We start from the raw sequence: 25059 nt of genomic DNA on the forward strand, positions 1-25059 counted from the left end.
AATGGTTTCAAATTGTCATAGCTAAAATAAATTGTTTTTGTATTTTCTTCACCTTCCTTATAAATCTTTAAAAAAAACCAAACAAATGAAGTAAATTTGGCATCCTTAATAGGTTGGTTTTTAAAAAATCAACAACAAAAACCAAAATAATTTTTTCACAAATTTTATTAACTGAAATGCATAATAAATAAATCTTAACTATATACATGATTAAAACAAAGACACACAAATCACTGGTTCATTATTCTAATTCTTAACAGCAAAATAAAACAAAAAATTATTCAAATGAGAATATATTTTTTTCCAAGTACAAGCAATAATTTGTAAAATAACATATTTCATGAAGTGAGTATTTTAAAAGATGATTAAAATGAGTATATATTGATTGAGCAATTCATATTTTATACTAGCCTAATAAAGGCAGTCGGGTAAAGAAAAATTCTTTCTCCAAATATACTACGTAAAATTTCTTAGGGACTGTTCAAAACATATATTAAACATTCATTCTATGTCAGTTTTAATATACCTATCTTAGTTGATGTTTTTATTGTAAAAGGTAGTTATTTAGATTGTCACAAATTAATTCTAGTCTATTCATCAATGAAAAAAATACTATATATAGATAACAAAAAATCATATAGTTCTGTTTACATCAAATATACATACAAAATATTTAAAAAAAAAACCAAAACACACATTTATTTTTTGTCTACAATATAAAAAGGTTTAAGGATCTTTCAGGCATAATTAGATATTCAAATGTTATTTATTTGAAATGTTTCTTATAAATGTTTATAATACTGATACAAAAATTTAATTAACATAACGAAACATATTTATTCACAAATAGTTTTGTTTATTTTTATACTGTTTCTAGTAAGTAACTGCTTCAGTTGCTTCGTACTGATTTCCATGCGTCATCTCCAAAATAATCCTGCAATGGACAAAATCATGCAAGTTAATTATAGATTTCCATGTGTTGCACATGATTTTCACTACCATATACATGTACAGGAAAGACAATTGTTTAAGTATAAAAATAAAATAATAATATACAACAATGGCGGATCAAGGGGGGTTCTAGGGGTAGGAACCCCCCCCCCTTTTTTTTGGATGATCATCAATGCATTTGAATGGGGATCTATGGTTGGAACCCCCTCCCCTTTATCCTGGGTTGGGAACCCCTCCTTTTTAAAATGGCTGGAACCGCTCCTGTACAACATACTAAACTTCAATACTACAACATCACTGTGCTTAAACGGCTGTGGGTAACTTAAGTTACCCACAGCCCAAGATGGAGCCGCCTTGCGTCGGTTAGATACTTTTCTTCTATAGAATAACAATACCACAAGTGCATCAATTAAACAACTGAATTTAAAAGTTGTATTAATCGTTTAGGGAAACCCCTAAACTGGAAAGGTGATTAAATTCTACAAAATAAACGATCACAGCACGATTTTAAAAAACACTTAGGCTGTCCGTAACTTCAAAACAACTTGTCCGTAACTTTTTTCATCATACCAATAGAGATGTCCGTAACTTTCAAAGAATCGACTTACGCGGATGTAATGTTTAAACTGATGATAGAGATTGCATCAAATACATATTCACAAAACGAAGTAGATGTCTAGTATGATATAATTCATTGTATCGATGGAAGACAAAAATGGAAAAAATATGAAAAAAATCACGATAAATCCGCAAAACTCGGGTCTCATTTTGTATAACGTCGGGGTACCCGAATCGCCTAGTTCGGAGGGTTGTTTCCGATCATAGCAGATAAACTGTTGAAACATCATTGTTCGTTTTTATTTTTGAACAAGTAGACTACACAAGTATTTTTTACACATACATGCATGTAGCATGTATACACCAATACTGATTTTCTGCCAGCAACGACAAGGGTAGCGTGAATCCGGGATTTTGGAGGGGGACCCAAATTGCCCAGGCATTTAGTGAACAGACTATACGAGATTTTAAGTGCACAAACTTTTTCCGTCTTTTTGAAAAAGCCAAAAACACTTTTCTCTCATCCCCACAAAAACAAATCCCATTAGCTTTGACAGTAAAATAAAAGAGGTGCCAATCTGGACAAACTGGGACGTTGCGCACAGTGATATTGCGGCACCCTGGCCAAGATTTACAGTAAATGGGAAAACTTAAAAAAAGGACATTTTGTATAAATGAATAAACCTAGTTTTACAGCTAGCTGCATATTTCATTTGTATGCAAGTTGCATTAAATCTCATTAAACTGAATAAAACTAAAAGACACAATAGGTAAAAGTCAGTGGCAATAAAAGGAAAAGAGCAGTCAACATAGTGTAACAATTCGACATAGTATATAAAAATATAAATAACTACGTAGGACAACAGGGTAATTTAATAGTCTAACAACCCCTGATAACATACAAACTTTAAGAGAGAAAAAAAAACATACTAGGAAACATATTCAAAAATCATAACACTATAACTAAATGGTGGGATGTATAAATACCGAGCCGCGTCAAAGAGTATTCATCAAAATACACACAGAAAGAAACAGAGGTGAAGGTAAACCGCAAACATATAATTAAACTCAAAACATTAAGAGTATGGAAAAGCCTTGGTCTGACAAACGAAAAACGTCGATAAGACGCACATCAGTAAATAAAAGTTCAAACCATTACCAGGATGGAGTACCACAAACCCCACATAAAACTTCTGTGGTGTAAGTATGATGCGTTAATAAAATCACATTTGGTGGTGAATGAGTAGTATAATTGGCCGCGAAGGTTACAAATATGATGTTAATTGTCTTCTGATTGTTGAAATTATAATTCTTAAAATTTTAAATCAAAAGTTAACCACATCTAAAAATAAAGTTACGGACAGTCTGCTTAGTTTCGATCAAAAAGTTACGGACATCTTATGCATTTTTTAAAGTTGACCTTGATCTTTAGTGAACTCTATATTAACAAATTTAGGGTAATTGTTAGTCATTTCTATATTCAATAATCCTATAAATATTTACATTCTGCATGAAAAACGTCGCAAAAGGTACATTTTGTATGAATTAAATATCAACGAGTTTAGAGTCCGCCATCTTGGGCTGTGGGTAACTGGGTAACTTAAGTTACCCACAGCCGTTTAAGCACAGTGAACATCAGCAGTTGGTTTATCAGAGAATAAAAATACTTTTTAATGACTACATATAAAGCCTTACTTTTACAGTATTTCAACAAACAAAGTAGTTCAGTGGTTGTCTTTGATTCATGTCTGTCAAATTTGTTTTTCATTAATTGTTTTCTCATAAATTAGACTTTTAGTTTTCTCAATTGAATTGTTTCATAATTTTCATATTGGGGCCTTTTATAGCGGACTATAAGGTATGGGTTTTTATAATTGAATGCCATAAGGTTGCCTATAATTGCTTACATCCACTTCATTGAACTTTGGTGTGTAGTTGTCTCATTGGCAATCATAATACATCTAATTTTTCTTTAAATAACAGATCTGATTTGGATTTGAAAGTTATTTTTTGGTGATGGGGTTTTCTGTTGTTTTTTTTTTACTTTTGGTATTATTTTACATCTGTGGTATCTGTTTTTTTGACAGTACATATAATTTATTCATAATAAAACTAAATTTGACTGCCATTAATAAGTCAAACTTAAATTAAAAATTAATAAAAAAAAAATGGATAAATGCAGCTATTCAAAAATCCTTTTTAGAGGGGTTTTGAAAACCCTTTTCCCCCAAAACTTCACCCTTACAATTATAATTTCATTTTAAGTCATTAGCTTGTTAAAAGTGGTTTTGATCCCAACAAACCCAATTTTATTAATATTAGTGACACCATCTCTTTTACAAATAAATATGAAATAGTCTTCAGGCATAAAAAGATGATTTTTATTGTTAAAGCCACTTTCAGGACTCTTTGCTATATCATGGCAGACAGCTTTGATGGGTGGAAGAAGAGAGAAACTACTGACCTTTGGCAGAATTATTGATATACAAAGTTTGTGTTAAAGTACATGTAGGTAAATTCAAGAGTCATGTCTACCTTAAAGTCTTTATCAAACTGGTTTTGAATCTTTGTGGGATGTTTCCATGTGCTCCACCAATTTGGTAAATACTGAAACAGAAACAAAATGTGAATACTCGTTGTAAGGGAAAACCGTTTAATACTTGTATTGGACCAATGATTTATTTTTAGACTATGATGATGATGATGATGATGCTAAATGATGGCTGTTTAATGTTAAGTGGCAAATAAATGCATATTCAGGATGGGAACATGTAATAAATGTGTAACAAATGTTAACACCACTTTGCACTTGGCTGACAAAGTTAGCTGAGTTTTTAACATGCTAGTTTACAAATTTCATATTTGGACTTGAATATACAATGTACTAGTATTTGATAAACAGGAGGGTAGGGTTTGACCAATCTTTAACTGCATTACACAGTAAAGCATTAGCAGACAGATGTAATGCTGTGTGATTCCCCTAACACCTGAAACACTTAAATAACAGAAGCCTGGCCATTCCAATAAGAACTATACTCACTTCTGAAATAATGTCTTTTTATCTAAATAACTTTTTATTAATTTAAATTAAATTTGAAACATTTTAATAACATGTCAATATGATTTTGGCCATTCCAATACGATCTATTCTTACATCTGAAACACTTGTATAGCATGTTCTACAGACAGATTTGGCCTTTCCCGTATGATCTATACTTACATCTGAAACACTTGTATAGCATGTTCTACAGACAGATTTGGCCTTTCCAGTGTGATCTATACTTACATCTGAAACACTTGTATAGCAAGTTCTACAGACAGATTTGGCCTTTCCAGTATGATCTATACTAACATCTGAAACACTTGTATAACATGTTCTACAGACAGATTTGGCCTTTCCCGTATGATCTATACTTACATCTGAAACACTTGTATAGCATGTTCTACAGACAGATTTGGCCTTTCCAGTGTGATCTATACTTACATCTGAAACACTTGTATAGCATGTTCTACAGACAGATTTGGCCTTTCCAGTGTGATCTATACTTACATCTGAAACACTTGTATAGCATGTTCTACAGACAGATTTGGCCATTCCAGTGTGATCTATACTTACATCTGAAACACTTGCATAGCATGTTCTACAGACAGATTTGGCCATTCCAGTATGATCTATACTTACATCTGAAACACTTGTATAGCATGTTCTACAGACAGATTTGGCCATTCCAGTGTGATCTATACTTACATCTGAAACACTTGCATAGCATGTTCTACAGACAGATTTGGCCATTCCAGTATGATCTATACTTACATCTGAAACACTTGTATAGCATGTTCTACGGACAGATTTGGCCTTTCCAGTGTGATCTATACTTACATCTGAAACACTTGTATAGCATGTTCTACAGACAGATTTGGCCATTCCAGTATGATCTATACTTACATCTGAAACACTTGTATAGCATGTTCTACAGACAGATTTGGCCATTCCAGTGTGATCTATACTTACATCTGAAACACTTGCATAGCATGTTCTACAGACAGATTTGGCCATTCCAGTATGATCTATACTTACATCTGAAACACTTGTATAGCATGTTCTACAGACAGATTTGGCCTTTCCCGTGTGATCTATACTTACATCTGAAACACTTGTATAGCATATTCTACAGACAGATTTGGCCATTCCAGTGTGATCTATACTTACATCTGAAACACTTGCATAGCATGTTCTACAGACAGATTTGGCCATTCCAGTATGATCTATACTTACATCTGAAACACTTGTATAGCATGTTCTACAGACAGATTTGGCCTTTCCAGTGTGATCTATACTTACATCTGAAACACTTGTATAGCATGTTCTACAGACAGATTTGGCCATTCCAGTATGATCTATACTTACATCTGAAACACTTGCATAGCATGTTCTACAGACAGATTTGGCCATTCCAGTATGATCTATACTTACATCTGAAACACTTGTATAGCATGTTCTACAGACAGATTTGGCCATTCCAGTGTGATCTATACTTACATCTGAAACACTTGTATAGCATGTTCTACAGACAGATTTGGCCATTCCAGTGTGATCTATACTTACATCTGAAACACTTGTATAGCATGTTCTACAGACAGATTTGGCCATTCCAGTATGATCTATACTTACATCTGAAACACTTGTATAGCATGTTCTACAGACAGATTTGGCCTTTCCAGTGTGATCTATACTTACATCTGAAACACTTGTATAGCATGTTCTACAGACAGATTTGGCCTTTCCCGTATGATCTATACTTACATCTGAAACACTTGTATAGCATGTTCTACAGACAGATTTGGCCTTTCCAGTGTGATCTATACTTACATCTGAAACACTTGTATAACATGTTCTACAGACAGATTTGGCCTTTCCAGTATGATCTATACTAACATCTAAAACACTTGTATAGCATGTTCTACAGACAGATTTGGCCATTCCAGTATAAACAGTACTTACAAATGTACATCTGAAACACTTGTATAGCATGTTCTACAGACAGATTTGGCCATACCAGTATGATCTATACTTACATCTGAAACACTTGTATAGCATGTTCTACAGACAGATTTGGCCATTCCAGTATAAACAGTACTTACAAATGTACATCTGAAACACTTGTATAGCATGTTCTACAGACAGATTTGGCCTTTCCAGTATGATCTATACTTACATCTGAAACACTTGTATAGCATGTTCTACAGACAGATTTGGCCTTTCCAGTATGATCTATACTTACATCTGAAACACTTGTATAGCATGTTCTACAGACAGATTTGGCCATTCCAGTGTGATCTATACTTACATCTGAAACACTTGTATAGCATGTTCTACAGACAGATTTGGCCATTCCAGTATGATCTATACATACATCTGAAACACTTGTATAGCATGTTCTACAGACAGATTTGGCCTTTCCAGTATGATCTATACTAACATCTAAAACACTTGTATAGCATGTTCTACAGACAGATTTGGCCTTTCCAGTATGATCTATACTTACATCTGAAACACTTGTATAGCATGTTCTACAGACAGATTTGGCCTTTCCAGTGTGATCTATACTTACATCTGAAACACTTGTATAACATGTTCTACAGACAGATTTGGCCTTTCCAGTATGATCTATACTAACATCTAAAACACTTGTATAGCATGTTCTACAGACAGATTTGGCCTTTCCAGTATGATCTATACTTACATCTGAAACACTTGTATAGCATGTTCTACAGACAGATTTGGCCTTTCCAGTATGATCTATACTTACATCTGAAACACTTGTATAGCATGTTCTACAGACAGATTTGGCCTTTCCAGTGTGATCTATACTTACATCTGAAACACTTGTATAGCATGTTCTACAGACAGATTTGGCCTTTCCAGTATGATCTATACTTACATCTGAAACACTTGTATAGCATGTTCTACAGACAAATTTGGTCATTCCAGTATGATCTATACTAACATCTAAAACACTTGTATAGCATGTTCTACAGACAGATTTGGCCATTCCAGTGTGATCTATACTTACATCTGAAACACTTGTATAGCATGTTCTACAGACAGATTTGGCCTTTCCCGTATGATCTATACTTACATCTGAAACACTTGTATAGCATGTTCTACAGACAGATTTGGCCATTCCAGTGTGATCTATACTTACATCTGAAAGACTTGTATAGCATGTTCTACAGACAGATTTGGCCTTTCCCGTATGATCTATACTTACATCTGAAACACTTGTATAGCATGTTCTACAGACAGATTTGGCCTTTCCAGTATGATCTATACTTACATCTGAAACACTTGTATAGCATGTACTACAGACGGATTTGGCCATTCCAGTGTGATCTATACTTACATCTGAAACACTTGTATAGCATGTTCTACAGACAGATTTGGCCTTTCCAGTGTGATCTATACTTACATCTGAAACACTTGTATAGCATGTTCTACAGACAGATTTGGCCATTCCAGTATAAAAAGTACATACAAATGTACATCTGAAACACTTGTATAGCATGTACTACAGACAGATTTGGCCATACCAGTATGATCTATACTTACATCTGAAACCCTTGTATAGCATGTTCTACAGACAGATTTGGCCATTCCAGTATAAACAGTACTTACAAATGTACATCTGAAACACTTGTATAGCATGTACTACAGACAGATTTGGCCTTTCCAGTGTGATCTATACTTACATCTGAAACACTTGTATAGCATGTTCTACAGACAGATTTGGCCATTCCAGTATAAAAAGTACTTACAAATGTACATCTGAAACACTTGTATAGCATGTACTACAGACAGATTTGGCCATACCAGTATGATCTATACTTACATCTGAAACCCTTGTATAGCATGTTCTACAGACAGATTTGGCCATTCCAGTATAAACAGTACTTACAAATGTACATCTGAAACACTTGTATAGCATGTACTACAGACAGATTTGGCCATACCAGTATGATCTATACTTACATCTGAAACCCTTGTATAGCATTTTCTACAGACAGATTTGGCCATTCCAGTATAAACAGTACTTACAAATGTACATCTGAAACACTTGTATAGCATGTACTACAGACAGATTTGGCCATACCAGTATGATCTATACTTACATCTGAAACCCTTGTATAGCATGTTCTACAGACAGATTTGGCCATTCCAGTATGATCAGCCACACATTGACAGACTTGACAATCATCTGGTACTGCTGTCTCACTTATACGTTTACTGACAGTGTTTAGGAACCACTTCCTGTTACGGATTTTAGGGCTTGTCAATCCTTCAGAGTGAAACACTGCACCATTTGTCTTCATGGACAAAGAAACACAAGAATCTTCTGGTTTCTGGATATCATTTGAAGTTGTATCTTTCATTGGCTTCATCATATATTTCTTTGCACTATCAAAACCTAAAATAATCATTCATTTACATAAACTGTAATAATCTAGATAAAGTTGCATTTTTTTAAATGAGCTGGTTATTCTTTTTTTTTTAAATATAATGATATTATTAAACTAATTATTTTTATCCACTAAAATTTTCAAATTTCAAAATAGTCATGCTTGCTATCCTTGGTGTTTAGCCATACATTTCATTTTAAAAATACAAAAAAAAATCTGATTTGAGGTTTCCAAACTTGAATATCAACAGTATTGAAAACACATGTACAGTGGACCTAATAGACTAGTAAAGCTTTTAAATGAATCAGTTTTAAATACTTGTTTTCTTTTCAGAATTCTATTCTATGCAACAATTGCCAAAAAACACAGGAAAATGTCAATGTAATATATGCCAACAGAAATTCCCCTATAACTTTTTATCTATAATAGATTGACTTACCCATTATAACATCTTTTGGACTGCTGTTTCCTTGTAGTCTTATGTCCTCATCTCTGATTATATGTAGAGTTATGCCTCTATTTAACAGGATATTTTTCAGATAGTTGTAATTAACATTCTCCGAAGCAGAACATTCGCCACAGTGGAGAAGGACAATGGTCTTGGAAACCCCTGTTCTGAATGGCATGTCAGCTGCAGTCATGATAGCTTCCATTGGGTCAGTGAAATGATAGCTGAATTTCAGTGTCTCTTTTCCTTTGGCGAAATTGTTAGATTCACTGAAAATGCTACCTTCGAAAGTATGAGTTGATGAAGCTGACTTGCGGCCAAAAGCTGATCTTGGTGTACCACCAAATCCAATCAAACCATATCTGTTATCCTTAATATCTATTTAAAATAATAATAAAGTACATGAATATTTTAAGTATTTATACTGAACAAACGAGCTACTTTTCTAGTTTTTCTGCATAACATAAAAGTTACTTTTATAGACTGTAAATATATATTGTGTTGAAAAATGCTTTTGCAGAGAGAAGTAGTATTTGTTTTAGTTTAGAATCAAACAAGTTAAGCCTAAAAATAAATATATGCATGTTTCTTAAAAATTATTAGCCTTTTGAAAGGTGTGTGGCATTTCCATGAAATATCTTATTTTCAATATTGACAAAAAAAAACAGTTGAGCAGTCTCTAATTCAAGATATACCAAAATTTGTATACAATTTTATCAAGTATATTTAGATGTTGATTACCAATAATTCTTATTTAAAGAAGACAAAGATTTGAGTCCTCTATCATGTCTAGATTATCTGAATCATATCAACTCTTTGATATTGAGCTTTTTAATAAGGTATTAAAAGAGAAGGAGTAGGAGGGGTCCTGGTCCCAAAATTTCTGGCTTAAAAACACAAAATCCTGAGGTCCCGAATTTAAATAAATTTAAATCCTGACATCCTTAGAAAAAAGAATTCCCGGATCCCGAAAGGTTCAATCCCGTAATCCCCAGCTGAAAAACACCTGATCCCGGAGTCTGATAAAGGTCCTGTCCTCCTCTTAAAACATTCAATCTTTACAATAATGCCTATATACTGATATTTATTCTTTTCCTATGCAATATCTCATGTACTATCACATAATGTTACAAAGAGGTAAAAACTATATACTGTATTTCTAAGAGAAACTTTCAAAAAAATGCAAAATAAAGAAATTTTTGTTGAATTCAATAAAAAAAAAAACTACACCCATTTGAATAATAATTGAGAGATTATAAAATACTTACCATTCTTTGCAAAAGCTTGTTCAAGCTTGTCAACCAAGTCACCAAGATGTTTGGCAGGGTTAGAATTGCATCTGACTTGTTCTACAACCATGACAACATCAGCTGACTTCTGTACATTGTAGTCATCACTGGATGGGGAAAGTTTAATGGATTCTCCACCTTCATACATCTCTTTGTTTGGAGCATGACAAGTTACTATTGAATAGAAAGTATTAAATCTTTGTCTTATGAATCAGAATACAATTAATTTGATTATATCTCTTTTAGATTTGTATTAAAAAAATAATTCATACAACTTGTAAAAGCCGTAGATTTGTTGAAATTTTCATATGGCCTGGGCCATTACGACAAATCTATGGCGTCACTTAATATTGATATATCGTGAATTTATCACACTTTTGTTTACAAAATGAAAGATGCACATCATATTAGAATCTGTGTTTTCACAATCATAACCTGATAATCTTCAACATCATGTTATGAAGTAAACATTCATTTGTACACCATACATATGTCCATGTCTTATAATTTTATCTCCTTTTTCTGTTTTTCATTTGAAAATTCTTAAATCAGCTTATGATAATTTGCTTAATGTTAAATGATATTGGTAATCATAGCTTTCTTTTCTGTTATAATAAGTTTCTTACTGCAAGTTTTAGGCTCCCACAACATGACATTATTCTGACGACAGAGTTTGACATAAGCAGACACTGCATTACAACCATCTCCCTTTGATGACTGCATCTCCGCCATGCATACTTTCATGAAGTAGTCGGGTTCAACCTGAAAGTACAATCAAAAATATTTATTTTTTAAACAGTCAACTTCAAAAGGAACGTAATGTTCAATTTGTTCAAATGCAAAAATAAAAATAAAAATATATCTATTCTTTTATGACACATATGTTGCATTATAAAAAGTGTGTAACATGCCGTTTGTTAAAATAACTGAAAAGCTAACAATTCTATTTGACAATAAAGTTTATGCTTTATCCTCATTCTAAATAAGTAGCTATTATAATGGTCAAATGTTAACACCATTGCATTGAAAAAGGTGTAATATATTGACAAGTATAAAGCCTACCCATATTTGAAAAGAGCATAATAACAGACATGTTATAATTATTTTTTCGATTTTAATAATAGAAAATTAAGAACAACTTTCTTTTAAAGCCAACTTATATGAAACATCAAAAGTTAGTCTTTTAATGAAGAATATCTTCTTGAATACAATTGAAAAGTACACAATACAATATCGATTTACTAATTTTTAAAGATTTTACTAAATTTCAAAAACAGCAACTCACGGAGAAAATACCATGTTCTTAATTAATAAACTCCATTTTAAAAGGCATACTTACAACTCTGAAGCAAGGTCTGAGAGTGGAATCAGAATCTACAAACAAGTTGGAGCATTTCCTGAAACCCTTTTTTCCTTCTTCAATTTTGACCTCTGATATAATGCTGGCTGGATTCCTGCATCTGTTTCCAACTTCCCATGTTTGAGCCATAACATTAACATCTTTTGTGACCTGTCCATCTCTGTCAATCATGTCGTCATATTGTTCGTTGTCATAGCTACCTAACATGCCACCCACTTTTCCAAAATACCATCCACTTAGGACAAAAGCAATGTGTTGGTTGGCAAGGTTACCGCTGATGACAAGTCCATGTCCAGTGTTAACTTGTATAAGATTTCCATCTCTTATTACACTCAATTTGTGATGTTTTATGGGTAATTCTGTTGGTCTGTTGTCAAGTTTAACCTGCAAAAAAAGGTTTGAAATGATGACAACAATGAATGTCTGATTATTGTGTCCATCTTTACTTTGTAAATATCCCTGAAAATTACTAATTTCCACATTCTTATATAATCTGATGTATTAAAATGTATAATCAAATTTATAATTATTTATAATATGAGAATTTATCTTTTTTGATATTTATGCTGACTTACAGAGTAATCTGGAGCAATTTCTACAGACTTTCCTTCAGCCAAAACTAACAAAGACTTCATTCCTGGTCTTCTTCTACCATCATAATTCATTATCACTGTAAACTGGTTGTCTACCATGTCTTTGGCCAGAATGTAACTACATTTACCACCAAAGTCAATCTGTCTCTGGTCAAAAGTTATGAAATGTTGGTCTCCTGCTACCAAGGCAAAGGCTGGAATATAAAATAATCAGTAATTCAGAGGAATACAGTTTAAATTGTTCTAGATGGATAAACTTTATGTATTTCATAGCAACAAAAAAATTATCTAGGAATTTAAAAAAAAAACCAATTCATTGAAAATTGAAAATACTAAAAAGAAAATGAACTCTGATTACTTTTTAATGTCAAATTTATCTGAATTTAAGTTTACATATGAGTAAAATTTCATTGGTTTAGTTAAATGTATTTTATACAACTGATTCTATAATCTGAGCAGATATGATTTACCAGTAATAGGAAACCACTTCTTGAAAATATAATCTCATGATTGATCTATTATGTAATATAGTAAAAACTATGAATCTTACTGTCAAAAGGAGGCACCCAGTCTCTTGAATTCATTGAAGGTTTATATTTGTAGTAAAAGTCCCAGAAACTGAAGTCAAACATTTTTGGCAAATCTAATTTGTCTATTTTCTTAACGACTCTATCAAATCTTCCGACATATTTGTGGAAGTTGAACTTAGGTAGGCTTTCTAATGTGTCAGCTGGAGTTGGCAGATAAATTTCAAATTCAACATTTCCATTTTCAGGATCAAATGCAATGATTCTATTCTTATCCCAGTGGAGGAATTTGAGATTAGCAATATCCTCTTTGATGTATGTCTGGAATTCGTTGTACAGTTCAATCAGGTATCCCTTTATAGTTCTCTCAATGTTCCACTGTTTGTATGCCCATGTTATCTGAAATCAATTGATAAATATGACTAAATGGAGATGTTGTGTATACACAGAGAAAGCCATCAATCAAAAAAGAGAAAAAAACATGAACTAAATAATTGCATCCAAAAAATACTCTATTCCGTGAACAAATACAAAATGGAGTATTATCATAAATGATGGCATTCTGTTCATTACCTAATGATCTGCATTCTTCTACAAAAACAGTTTTTAAGGGTAATGTTGTTTTTCTAAATTGGTGATACTGCTAAAAATAGCAAAATATAATATTCTTTTATAGCATAGTAATAGCTGTACAGGCAAATATTCACAGAAAACATTAAAAGGGAACTTTAAGTGACAAGAAAATTGATTGGTAATCACAGAAGAACTTTTAAATTGCCTTTAGCAAGCTAAAATGTTAAAACAATTCTCTACCTTTTTCTGTAATTGATCAGCCATTTCTTTCAATTCCTTGACTTTTTCGTCTTGCATGATGGGTTCAAGTTGATTCATCACTGCATTCTTTGTTGTCTCCACTACTTCATTGTAGGCTTTGGAAAGGTCTACCTGGGACAGTTTGTACTTGATTGCCTTGTTGATCTTGTTGATGTAATACTGCCAGTCTATCTCAGGCAGGTTAGCAGAGTCTGGCAAGTTCTTCAAGATATCGTCAACATATGACATCAATTCTTTAATTTCAGCTTTCTCCAAGACATTGTCAAGAACACCTAGAAGAAAATATTAGGATTTTAATACTAGAAAGAGTACAAGAACAGGAAATCTGAGACACATATTAAAAGGCATCCAGTCTCTGATAAGGCTTGCGGGAGACACATTTCTTCATTTAATGATAAAATATGAATGAAATTAATGTGAGAAATTTTCCTTAATAATATTCTTTTTTTACAATTTTGCTGTATGATAATAAAGTTATTTGCCGGTCATTTTTATTGTATTTAAAGTAGGAAGGAAAAAAGAATGGACTTGATTGTAACTATTATCAAATACTACATTTGTTCACTACTCATTAATGCAGGTTTATTAGTTTTCATTTTTTTTCTTCATGAGAATAAATATTTTACTATATTATTGTTCTTTTTTAAAAGATTTTATTTTTTATTTGTTTAAACATTCATTTCATTTTTTCACTTTTCTTTTACTTTTTAAGTAAATATCTAAATCATACCAGCCACTTCCTTTGTGATTCTATCAGTCAGTGTCTTTACATCTTTTCTCAATGATTCTACAGTTGATCTCATTTTCTGTGTCACAGTATTCATTTCTATCTTTAAGAAGTCAACCATTTCTTGTTTGAATGACTAAACAAAATATGATGGATTATTGAAATGAATATAAGATAGATTTTACTGGTTCAACAACAGATAATGAAGTATAAGATCTACTTTCAGTCCCAAAATTATACATAAATAAGACAAAAATATCTGAAATTTCTTCTGCACTATTTGTGTTTGCAAGAAATATATATAATTTACCTAAATAGCTGCCATGCAAAACCATCAGAAATTTGAGGTTTTTATTACACTTGTGATCTTTAGAAAATGTAGAACACATCTATTAAAAGAGTGCATATTGGTTTTTTTTTTTTTTTTATCATTTTGAAAAAAGGTGTTGAAGCAAGATGTTTTAAAGCCCTGTAAAATTTATACAAAACTTATTCAGGCAATTTCAGATATGCCTATTTGTTGTTGAAGACTGTATACTGATCTTTACAAGGACCTCTTCTATGTTCAAACATTATTAAGTTACTGCAAATTCATAACCATGTAAAAATAAATCTTTTTTTTTCATTTGTGGAAAAACACCGCTTAATAATTTAACACACCAAATTTCCATCACCAATATATATATTTACCTGCATTCCAGAAGCTACATTGTCAACAAATTCTTTATATTTAGCATCAAATGGATAAGTCTTCAAATCTTTAAATTCTTCCAATTTCTTTCTCAAATCGTTAACTGCATCCTTCATTTCTGTCACAGTCTTTCTATACATTTCCCTGCAAAAATAATATGTAAATTGGTTTAAACAATTTTTTCAACATAAAATCTCAAAAATGAATCTGGAAAAAATAATCAGAATTTGACTTTGCCTATAATTGCTTACATCCTCTTCATTTGAATTTGGTGGAATGTTGTCTCATTGGCAATCATACCACATCTCCTTATTCTTATACATTTTGTGTACAAACATGGGTTGCTGAGATTAAACTTAAATCTAAACCCCCATCCTTGACTATTGGCAAAAATGTCTACAAATTGGACATAAGATGATAGAATCTTACAGAAAGATGAAAGTTTTCCATTAAATTGACTAAAGTAATAAATACTCTTTGATATTTAATAATTACATATGGTTTCTTTAAAGATAAATATGCATGTGTTTAAATAAAGTATATACAATCGATATCTAGCATACTTACATCATAACAGAAGTTTTCTGTCTAATACCATCAGTTACATCCTTAACATACATATCATTGGATTTGTACATCTCATCCATATGATCCTTGACCTTTCTCAGTTCTTTCTGGACAACACGTAGTGATTTTGTCATGCTGTTGATATATGGTGTAACTTCCTTGTCCAGTTCAGCGGAGATTGCATCAAATTTGGCAGAAACCTCCTTTTCCATATCATTGGCAGTTGCAATAAACTCTGTATTGGCTGATTTTCCATAATGTTCAATTGTATCAACACCAAATTGCTTTTAAAGAAAAAAATAAACTACATGTACTTGGGAATTTGATTTGTTTTAATTTTTATGGAATAAATGGTATCAACAATGCAATCCAATCAAAATTTTCCAAGTAATATTTTTAAATAAGGAAAGATTTTTAAAAATACTAAGTAAAAAAAAATCAAAAAGTTCATTTTAGTAGTACATATGACAGTATATAAATTTGCAACCCATACCTTTCAGTTTTACATCTGTTTCAATATCATAAATAAGATTTTAAGAAAAAACTCACCATCAGTTCTTTGAATAGACTTGGTCTCCATGTAAGTTTAGAGTGAAGAATTCTTGAAGTTCTCAAATTAACTTTGATGACACTATCTGTTATCTGTGGTTTATCACCAGTTCTGTAAATCTGGGCCTCAAAGTTGGTTTTACTTGGATACTTGGCAGCAACATGGAGCATGTTGTTGGGGTTTGCTGTAAAATAACAGTTTTTGTCAATTACATTGTGAAAGACGGGAGGGATTGTGCCTGATATTCATATGATGAAGATATAATCTTTCAATCAGTTTAATTTAGGTCTGGAGCTGGAATGTCAGTACGTAACGTTAGTTAAGTCTGTTGTTATTTATGTATTATTGTCATTTTGTTTATTTTCTTTTGTTACCTCTTTTGACATCGGACTCAGACTTCTCTTGATCTGAATTTTCTGTGCGTATTGTTATGCGTTTACTTTTCTACATTGGCTAGAGGTATAGGGGGAGGGTTGAGATCTCAAAAAACATGTTTAACCCTGCTGCATTTTTGCACCTGTCCCAAGTCAGGAGCCTATGGCCTTTGTTAGTCTTGTATGATTTTTAATTTTAGTTTCATGTGTATAATTTGGAGTAAAGTATGACGTCCATTATCACTGAACTAGTATATATATTTGTTTAGGGGCCAGCTGAAGGATGCCTCCGGGTGCATTGAAGACCTGTTGGTGACCTTCTGCTGTTGTCTGTTCTATGGTCGGGTTGTTGTCTCTTTGGCACATTTCCCATTTCCATTCTAAATTTTATCTTAGTAAAAAACAAAACTTTTTGTTTTTAAAATAAAAAAGGCTGTTTTTTCTAAACTTTATAGTTTACAAGCTTAAATGATATTAAAAGAAACTCTATATTTAACCCAGTACAATGATTTTGGTAAACAAAATTGAACGCGAATTGATACACAAAAATGGTCCTCCTTATATCCTAACCTCTATCATATTTCATCTGCAATTCCATGGCCTTTTTGTTTGAATCAATTACAATATCAGCTTCTACAATATCCTCCAGAGCATGTAAACCTCTGATATTGACAGTCACTGGATTATCTCCCTTTATTTGTCCAACAACTCCAATAGCCTTCTTTGGACCAACAGTCTGAAATTGACAAATAGGTTTGAACTATGACTGTATTTTTCTTCTTTGATAACGTTCTTTTATAAATATTTTTTCTCATAATTCTACCATATAATTTTCTTTCTAATGAAATCACTTTGATTTGCCTGTATAATTTTAACCCTTCATCAGTTTCCTTTTAAACAAACAAAGTACCATATGCTTTTTATCAGAATCTGGAAAAAGCACCAAGTAAACTATTTATTGGCTAAGTTAAATAATTATTTCATCGTTTTTTGTAACACTTCATATTGGTCAATTTATATTCTGGTATTTCAACCATGGTTGATATGGAACTAAAAGTTTTTATTCCCTATAACAGGAGATAGTAAATATTTTTTCTTAAATATTTATAGCGTTCAATTCTATATTTAGTGACAGATCCAGGATTTTTAAATTATGGAAAAAAATCAATCTCAACTGACATTGAAGACGTGTCATTAATGCACAGCACAATCTCAAATTATCCCTAAAGTGAGTATAATGGAAATAAATCTGTATGTATACTTACCAGTAAGATCAGTTCTTTGTTGAGTTTGTCAATTTCAGCCATGAGAAGAAGATTCTTTTTCTGAAGTTCAGCAGTTTGATACTTTATCACCATACCAACTGAGTCTTTGTCATCTGATGTTCCTAGATGTGTTGTGATGGATGTGTCAACCTTGGTGAATGCTTGGGCAACACCAAATGTATAACTGTGGTTGGAAGATCCAGCTTCAGAAATATCTTCAAGTTTACTGGTAAAAACAATGGTTTTTGATGGGTCACTGCTGTATGAAAATTCGGTTCTAGCTTCATGTAGAACATTTCCTTCATTTTCTGTAAGCTGTCTTCTGAATGTAAGTTCCTGAAAAAACGTTCACATTTATGAAAAAGAATTGAGGTAATATGTATAATTTTGTTTGATATGAACTATATATGTATTAGTACTAAAAAAGTGAACGTTAACATTATAAACAATTGTTAAGAGTGACAATGTTACCTTTTTGTTACAAAGATTGAAGATTGCTGTCTTTTTGAAAAGTAATTTTGTAGTACATTCCAGGAATATTTTAATATTTTGTGAATTTGCCATGGTATGTTTACAAGTCTTTAGAAAATATGTTAATCTAGAATTGTTGAAGATATTTGATGTCAGTACTTCAGGCCCTAGCATGAAGGAGAGATCAATAATGGGGAGCAAATAAATTTCTTTAGGTCAGAGCTAATCCAAAGTTTTACAAATAAAGTGTCATAATAAAATGTAATCTTTGACATACCTTTCCAAGTACTGGTAAGAATAGCTGTACTTTTCCACTGTATCCATTACTGTCGGGTGTCATCTCTGTATTAACTGTAACTTTCTTGGTTCTATCACTATCAGCATCCCATAGAACTGTACCATCAATTGACTGTGTTGCCAGCACTTTATTGACAGACCCAGAAGCCTCAACAGACCTAAGAGGTGTAATTACTCTGACTGAACCCTCAATCATGTCCAGACCTGGTCTCTGGTCCTGCCATTTTGTTTCAATACCAGCAACCTGGTTTTTATCTTCATCCCAGTTAACAGTAAGTTTGGCGGTTTTCTCCAGTTCACCTTTAAAAGCTCCCTCTAGACTGACAGTACGTGTTGGATGAGTTGCCTTGATTTTAAAGTCATTCATGTTTTCAAATTTACTTTCAATTTTGATATTGCTATTCACGTCCATCTTGTCCCAGTTTGCAAACACATTGACAGAATATGGTTCTCCAATCTGAACATTATAGTTGAATTCTATTGGTTTGGGCTCTTCCATGTTAAAATCATAAATGAATGATTTTCCATCAATTATTTCAAATGTTCCTTGTGTGTCAAAATATTTTTCTCCATTATGACTAAAGAGAACTGCTTTTCTTCCGGTACTAACTGCTTCATCAAGATTACGTTTAGTTTTCATGGATGCTGAATATTCTGCATTGATAGTTTTAACTTTTTCAAAAGGAGTTATCATGTCAAATTTACATCCCAGTTCAGCATTATCAGTATCTAATTGGAATTTACCATCAAAATCAATTGTGATCTTTCTAAGATTATCAAGTTTTATTTCTGTGAGTGATTCTCCCTTCATTCCATTAATCACCTTGTTGCTTGTGGAAAATCCTACATTTTCAATATTTGGTATCTTACTGGTGAAGTCTACGATTATATCCAATGCTTCTCTACCTTTGAAAGTTCCAGATGTGCTCAACTCCATTTCATCATTAAATGGTGGACGTATGGTTATTTTGTTATGGAAATTGTGTGGGGCACCAGTATGTGTCATAGTGAGATGAAGTATCTCTGCTCCTTTCAATGTACTGTTAAACTTAACATCACCAGAAATGTCTGTGTAGTCATCATTTATGTTCATTTTAGATATTAGTTTCAGTTCTTCAGTTATTGGAGTATAGAAAGTAAGAGTATTGACAAAGTTCTTGAGTTCACCATTATGAATCATTGCTATCTTAAAGTCTTTAATCATCCCAAATGATCTTCCCTCATCTTTAACAATGGTCTCAAAATTACTAGTAAATTGATATTCTGCTTCGATTTCATTTCCTCTTTTGTATAGTCTAATGGCATTAGTTATTTGCTTCATGTTAGGGGGACTTATTACAATTCTTTGCTTGAATTCAGTAGTTTTTCGCAGTTGTTCAATTGAAAATTCAACATTCTTAGCACCTTCAATATCGCTAGTGAAAGTAACCTTTCCTATCAGTTCATCTGGAAGATTCTTAGATAGCTGAACATTGAACTGAACTGGTACTCTTTTTGGTAATTTTACAACAACTTCACATGCCAAGTTATCTATGGTTCCAGTGTGTTTTAAGGTCCCTTCAACCATTTCAGCTCCTTTAATTCCACTAGTAAACTTAAATGACCCATCAATGTTAGACAAAATTCTAGCATTCAACCTTGCTTCCAACTCGATAGGAACCATGTTTGCTTTATTAAGTGTAAGGCTGCTTTCAAAATCGTCATAGTTGCCTTTATGCACCAGCTTTCCATCAATATTCTCTAGGCCCTTAAAACCACTGGTTAGTTTAATATCTGCTTCAAACATTGTGATTCCCATAAATGTAATGTCTGATTCTATTACAACTGGTTTGTAGGTGAAAGGTTGAATTGTAATTGTGTTCTTAGCAGTACGATCACTACTGACATGATTAACTTCCATCTCAAAATGTTCGTAATCTACATATTTTGTTCTGACTGACATTTTTCCTGAGTATTTACCAGTAATGTCAGCAGTATTAAGTTCAGATTTTAAGGTATTGTCATTATATTGTGTCTCTGTAATAAGTTTACCATCTTTTCTGAATGATTTCAATCCAGTAACAATTGATATTGGTTTCAAAGTGTCTTGAATTTCGAATTTGGCGTCAATGTCATCAATCTTATTAGATCCTTTGAATGCAATTTTGATTACATCATCTATATTTGCATAGGAGGTTTTAACTTTACCCATACATGTGAAATCTGCTAGCTGTCCTTTATGTTCAAACACTAAGTTTGATTCCTGTGTTTCACCTTTAATAACTGTCTTCAAAGACAAATCAAGGTCAAGGTCATAGTTTTTCAGCTTGTATGTTGTTTCCACTTTCATTGAATTATCAGTACCAACAGATCCCTGTATTATAGTAGTAAATCCTCTTCTTTTATTGTCATATGACACCTTCATAATAATGTCATCAGTCAAAGGATTCTGAATAACAAGGTCAGTTGCAGCATCTTTACCTTCCAAACTATGTTTTAAAACAACAACATATTTACTGCCACTTTCATAACCAGCTTCTCCATTGAAAGTAAACTTCTTCATTGTTCCATCTTTATTAAAGGTTAACATGACATCTTCTGCTACCTTCCATGGACTTCTGAATGTAAAACTGCCAGTTGTCTGTTGATTATTGTGTGTAAAAACTACATCTGATTCAACTTTATAATCATTGAAAACTGTTTCACCACGAGTTTTAAAGTTTGCACTGGTTCCTTCATGGCTATACTCAATTTTGGCAATCTTTATAGTTTCAAATGGAGAAGTTAGCATTAATTTACCTTTGATGTCACCCACAATATCAAACAGTGCTTCAAGTTCTACTTTCTTTCCATTGGTTTCATAATCAAAAGTTGTATGGAAATCTTTCAGGGTAGTTCCTTTGTGTCCAACTGAAAGTTTGACTGTTTCATACCCTCTGACTGGCATTTTGACCTCCACGATTCCAAATATTTTTGGTCTTGTTCCTAATGTTGTTTCAATGATAATGTTTTGAGTACGTTTATATTTGAGTTGGACACGTCTATGGAAGCCTTCTAATTTATCCTTGACGTATTCTTTTTGACGATACTTTGCAATGATATCATCATTAAATGGTGTTCTTATAGAAATGAAGCCATCAAAGTCATCAATGTCTGTAATTGATTTCTCCCATTTATATGTTGATGTAAGTTCTATTTTTTGAGTTGGTAAATATTCTAAAAGTAGTTTGGAGTTTCTCTTTCCCAAAACCATCTCACTCTCCACCTCGGCAGACATGAACGGTATTGTCTGGAATGGAGTATCCAATCTAAATGTTCCTTTTGTCTTAGTATTATACTGCCATGTGGTAGTAGCCATTATTTGACCAACAACAGGTACAATTTCAAAATCAACTTTGTTCTCCCAATGGCTAGGCTGTGTTATAAACTTAAAATAAGCACCTGTGCTCATCTTTTGGAACTGAGGGAATGGTGTAGTAATTTCTAGTCTGACAAGTTTTTCAAGGCCAGTATTGTAACGGACTGCAGCACTTACTTTTCTCATAGGTGCAAACTCCAATTCTGATTCAGCAATCCAGTCCAAACGATCCATTTTGTGTGTTGCTGTTAAGACAACTCTTCGAGCTTGTTGGAAAGGTGTTGTTAGTTCTAATTTACTGTCGAGGGTACCAATATTAGTATAATGAATTGAACCATCTAAAACTATGTTCTTTAAAGGTTTCCATTGTATTTTCAACAATCCTGTCATTGGTAGGTGAGCATGTCTTGTGTTACAATCAATGACAAAATCCTTCATGTATTTGCTGCTCATTCTTACATCAAAATCAGTACTTCCAAGCTGCCTGGCAAAGTTCAGAGTAACAGTCCCTATGTTTTCACGATTTGCAATTATTTTTCCTTTTGTTTTTATATATCCTGTTTTATCCTCATGTTCAAGACCAACAATCAAATGGCTCAATTCAGCTGAAGGTATTCTCATTTCTAAGTTTGCAGTATATTTTCGGTTTGGAAAGTCTTCTATCTTTGCTGTAGCTTTGGCATGGTATTCTTGTCCTTTACTCCATTTTGTATCAATTATTGTTTCCAAATCTTTATCTTTATTTAGGTGAGACCAATTTATTTTAAGGCTATCTCTTGGTGAAATAATGTCAAAAGTTCCTTTGTTCTCTATGCTCCATCCATCCATAACATGATTCATGTTCAGTACATACTCATATTTGGTACCATCAATTACATAAATTGCTTTAGACAAGAACTTCTCTAAATTATCAGAATGGGTCCAGTTTAGAGTTATTACCTTATAACCATCAAAGGAGGTCAAAACACCAATATTTCTGTTGAGTTTTCTTGTAATACCTCTATACATGGAATCACCACTGGTTTCTACTTCAAAGAACTGATCAGTTCCCCAAGTGACTTTCATAATTCCCTGTTGTTTTATCAAATCATCTGATATGGTACTCTGGAGTTTTAAGGTAGGGTTACCAACTTGTGGCAATGGTGTTTTTAAGCTAAGTTTCATGTCAATATCTAGTTTATCAATTGGAAGTTTTGATTCATATTGGAATGCAGCAGTTTGACCTTTGTTCCATGTAAGAGTTGCACCGTATTCCATTTTTTGTTTATTTTCTTCATGGTTAGCACCAATTTCAAATTCCTGCATTTGTTTCCATGGTGTTGTTAATGCTAATGATCCCTCAATGCGACGTCGATATTTTCTGATATCTTTATCAAATTTGACAGCAACTGATACAGCATCATCCTTGTTCCACCCTACTGATACTGATGTGTCTAATTTATCCTTTGAGAAATGATTAATTCTGGCGGACAAGTCGTGACCTGGGAACATGATTCTTGATGAAACTGTGAAATCCTCAACAGTATTGTTACGGAGGAAACCTTCTACAACTACTCTATTAAGATCCTGTTTGTCCCTAGCATCCCAGTTAACATCAATTTTTCCAGAATATTCATCTTTTTTCAAACCGCCTTCAGTATCAATTGTGATTTGACGAGATGGATATGCTATCTTTCCTTGTCCTGTCACAAAGCTGTCCCCATCAAAACTACCCTGTCCTGATACTACATAAAATTCCTTGCCAACTTTCACCTTCAGTGTGCCTTCAGGTTTCCTTATGTTCATTAGAGCAGATCCTGACAGTGTTACTGGAGGTTGCTGGTCAATGTTCAGAGATGAATCAATTTCCCGTCTCTCATTATCAGGGAAAGAGTATGCTGCACTAAATGTTGATGTATGACCTTCTTGGTGCTGTATGCTCATTTTGGTATTGTATTCTTTATCTTTTTCAACTGCTGACCCTGACAACTGGATATGACGTCCAGTGAATTTGAGAGCCACATCACCACTATATTTAAAATACTTCTTACTCTGATCCATCAAACTAAGGGAAACATCAGCTGCTTTTTTGTTGTCATATCGAAGATGAAGGTTTGATTTTACCTCAGTTTTGGAGTATTTATGTGTTCCACTGATGTATGAATCCAGTTTCTATAAAATAAAATGTACACAAAAAAAAATCATTACAAATTTTTTTACAACAGTTGACAGACAAAATGACAGAGGAAAACAGAAACATGCCTCTGTTCATAATTTTTTTTTGAAGTTTTTATCATTATAAAAATTGAAACGAGATACATATCACCAAAAAAAATAGCATTTTAAATTTTGATAGCAATATCAATATTAGCCTTGCCTAGATGTCTCTATTTGACTATGATGTCATTTAAAAATAAACAAAACAGGCTACTTTCAGGAACATGAGACACAATTAAAAAGGAGCCCAAACGTTGCCCAAAATTTATTTTTTTTACATGTAAATAGATAAACAAAAAAAAGACATCCTGATCGAATATCTCTTTGAGTGATTTTTTTATAATTTGTATGCATGTGCAAGTCAAAAGTCAAGGTTTTAAATACTTTTGCAACCTAATTGAAATTAGTGGATTGTATAATTTTGCAATCTTATTGTATTTAGTGGATTTTGCATACTTGAGCAATCTTTTCGAATTTAGTGTAATGTTATGACTGTATAAATCATATTGTTTTTTAAAAGCTGAAATGTTTTGAATAAGTACAATGATTCAACATTTTAATATTAA

General features: G+C 32.6%; 1 protein-coding gene across 1 annotated transcript in view; it reads right to left on the reverse strand.

Moving 5' to 3' along the window:
- Positions 1–747: 747 nt before the first annotated feature.
- Positions 748–25059, reverse strand: part of LOC143078995 (uncharacterized) — a 47984-nt gene continuing 23672 nt past the window's right edge. The window contains exons 21-37 of the mRNA XM_076254088.1: positions 18941–24448; positions 18193–18528; positions 17498–17663; positions 16553–16737; positions 16004–16287; positions 15436–15580; positions 14749–14881; positions 13998–14290; positions 13208–13583; positions 12640–12851; positions 12044–12448; positions 11331–11466; positions 10684–10878; positions 9407–9793; positions 8680–8975; positions 4045–4116; positions 748–934 (exon numbers count right to left, since the gene is read on the reverse strand). Of these exons, the coding sequence (XP_076110203.1) occupies positions 890–934; positions 4045–4116; positions 8680–8975; positions 9407–9793; positions 10684–10878; positions 11331–11466; positions 12044–12448; positions 12640–12851; positions 13208–13583; positions 13998–14290; positions 14749–14881; positions 15436–15580; positions 16004–16287; positions 16553–16737; positions 17498–17663; positions 18193–18528; positions 18941–24448 (9174 nt within the window). The 3' untranslated portion in view covers positions 748–889. The remainder of the gene's footprint in view (positions 935–4044; positions 4117–8679; positions 8976–9406; positions 9794–10683; positions 10879–11330; positions 11467–12043; positions 12449–12639; positions 12852–13207; positions 13584–13997; positions 14291–14748; positions 14882–15435; positions 15581–16003; positions 16288–16552; positions 16738–17497; positions 17664–18192; positions 18529–18940; positions 24449–25059) is intronic.

The sequence above is a fragment of the Mytilus galloprovincialis genome, chromosome 1, assembly GCF_965363235.1.
Source record: "Mytilus galloprovincialis chromosome 1, xbMytGall1.hap1.1, whole genome shotgun sequence".
NCBI classification, from domain to species: domain Eukaryota; kingdom Metazoa; phylum Mollusca; class Bivalvia; order Mytilida; family Mytilidae; genus Mytilus; species Mytilus galloprovincialis.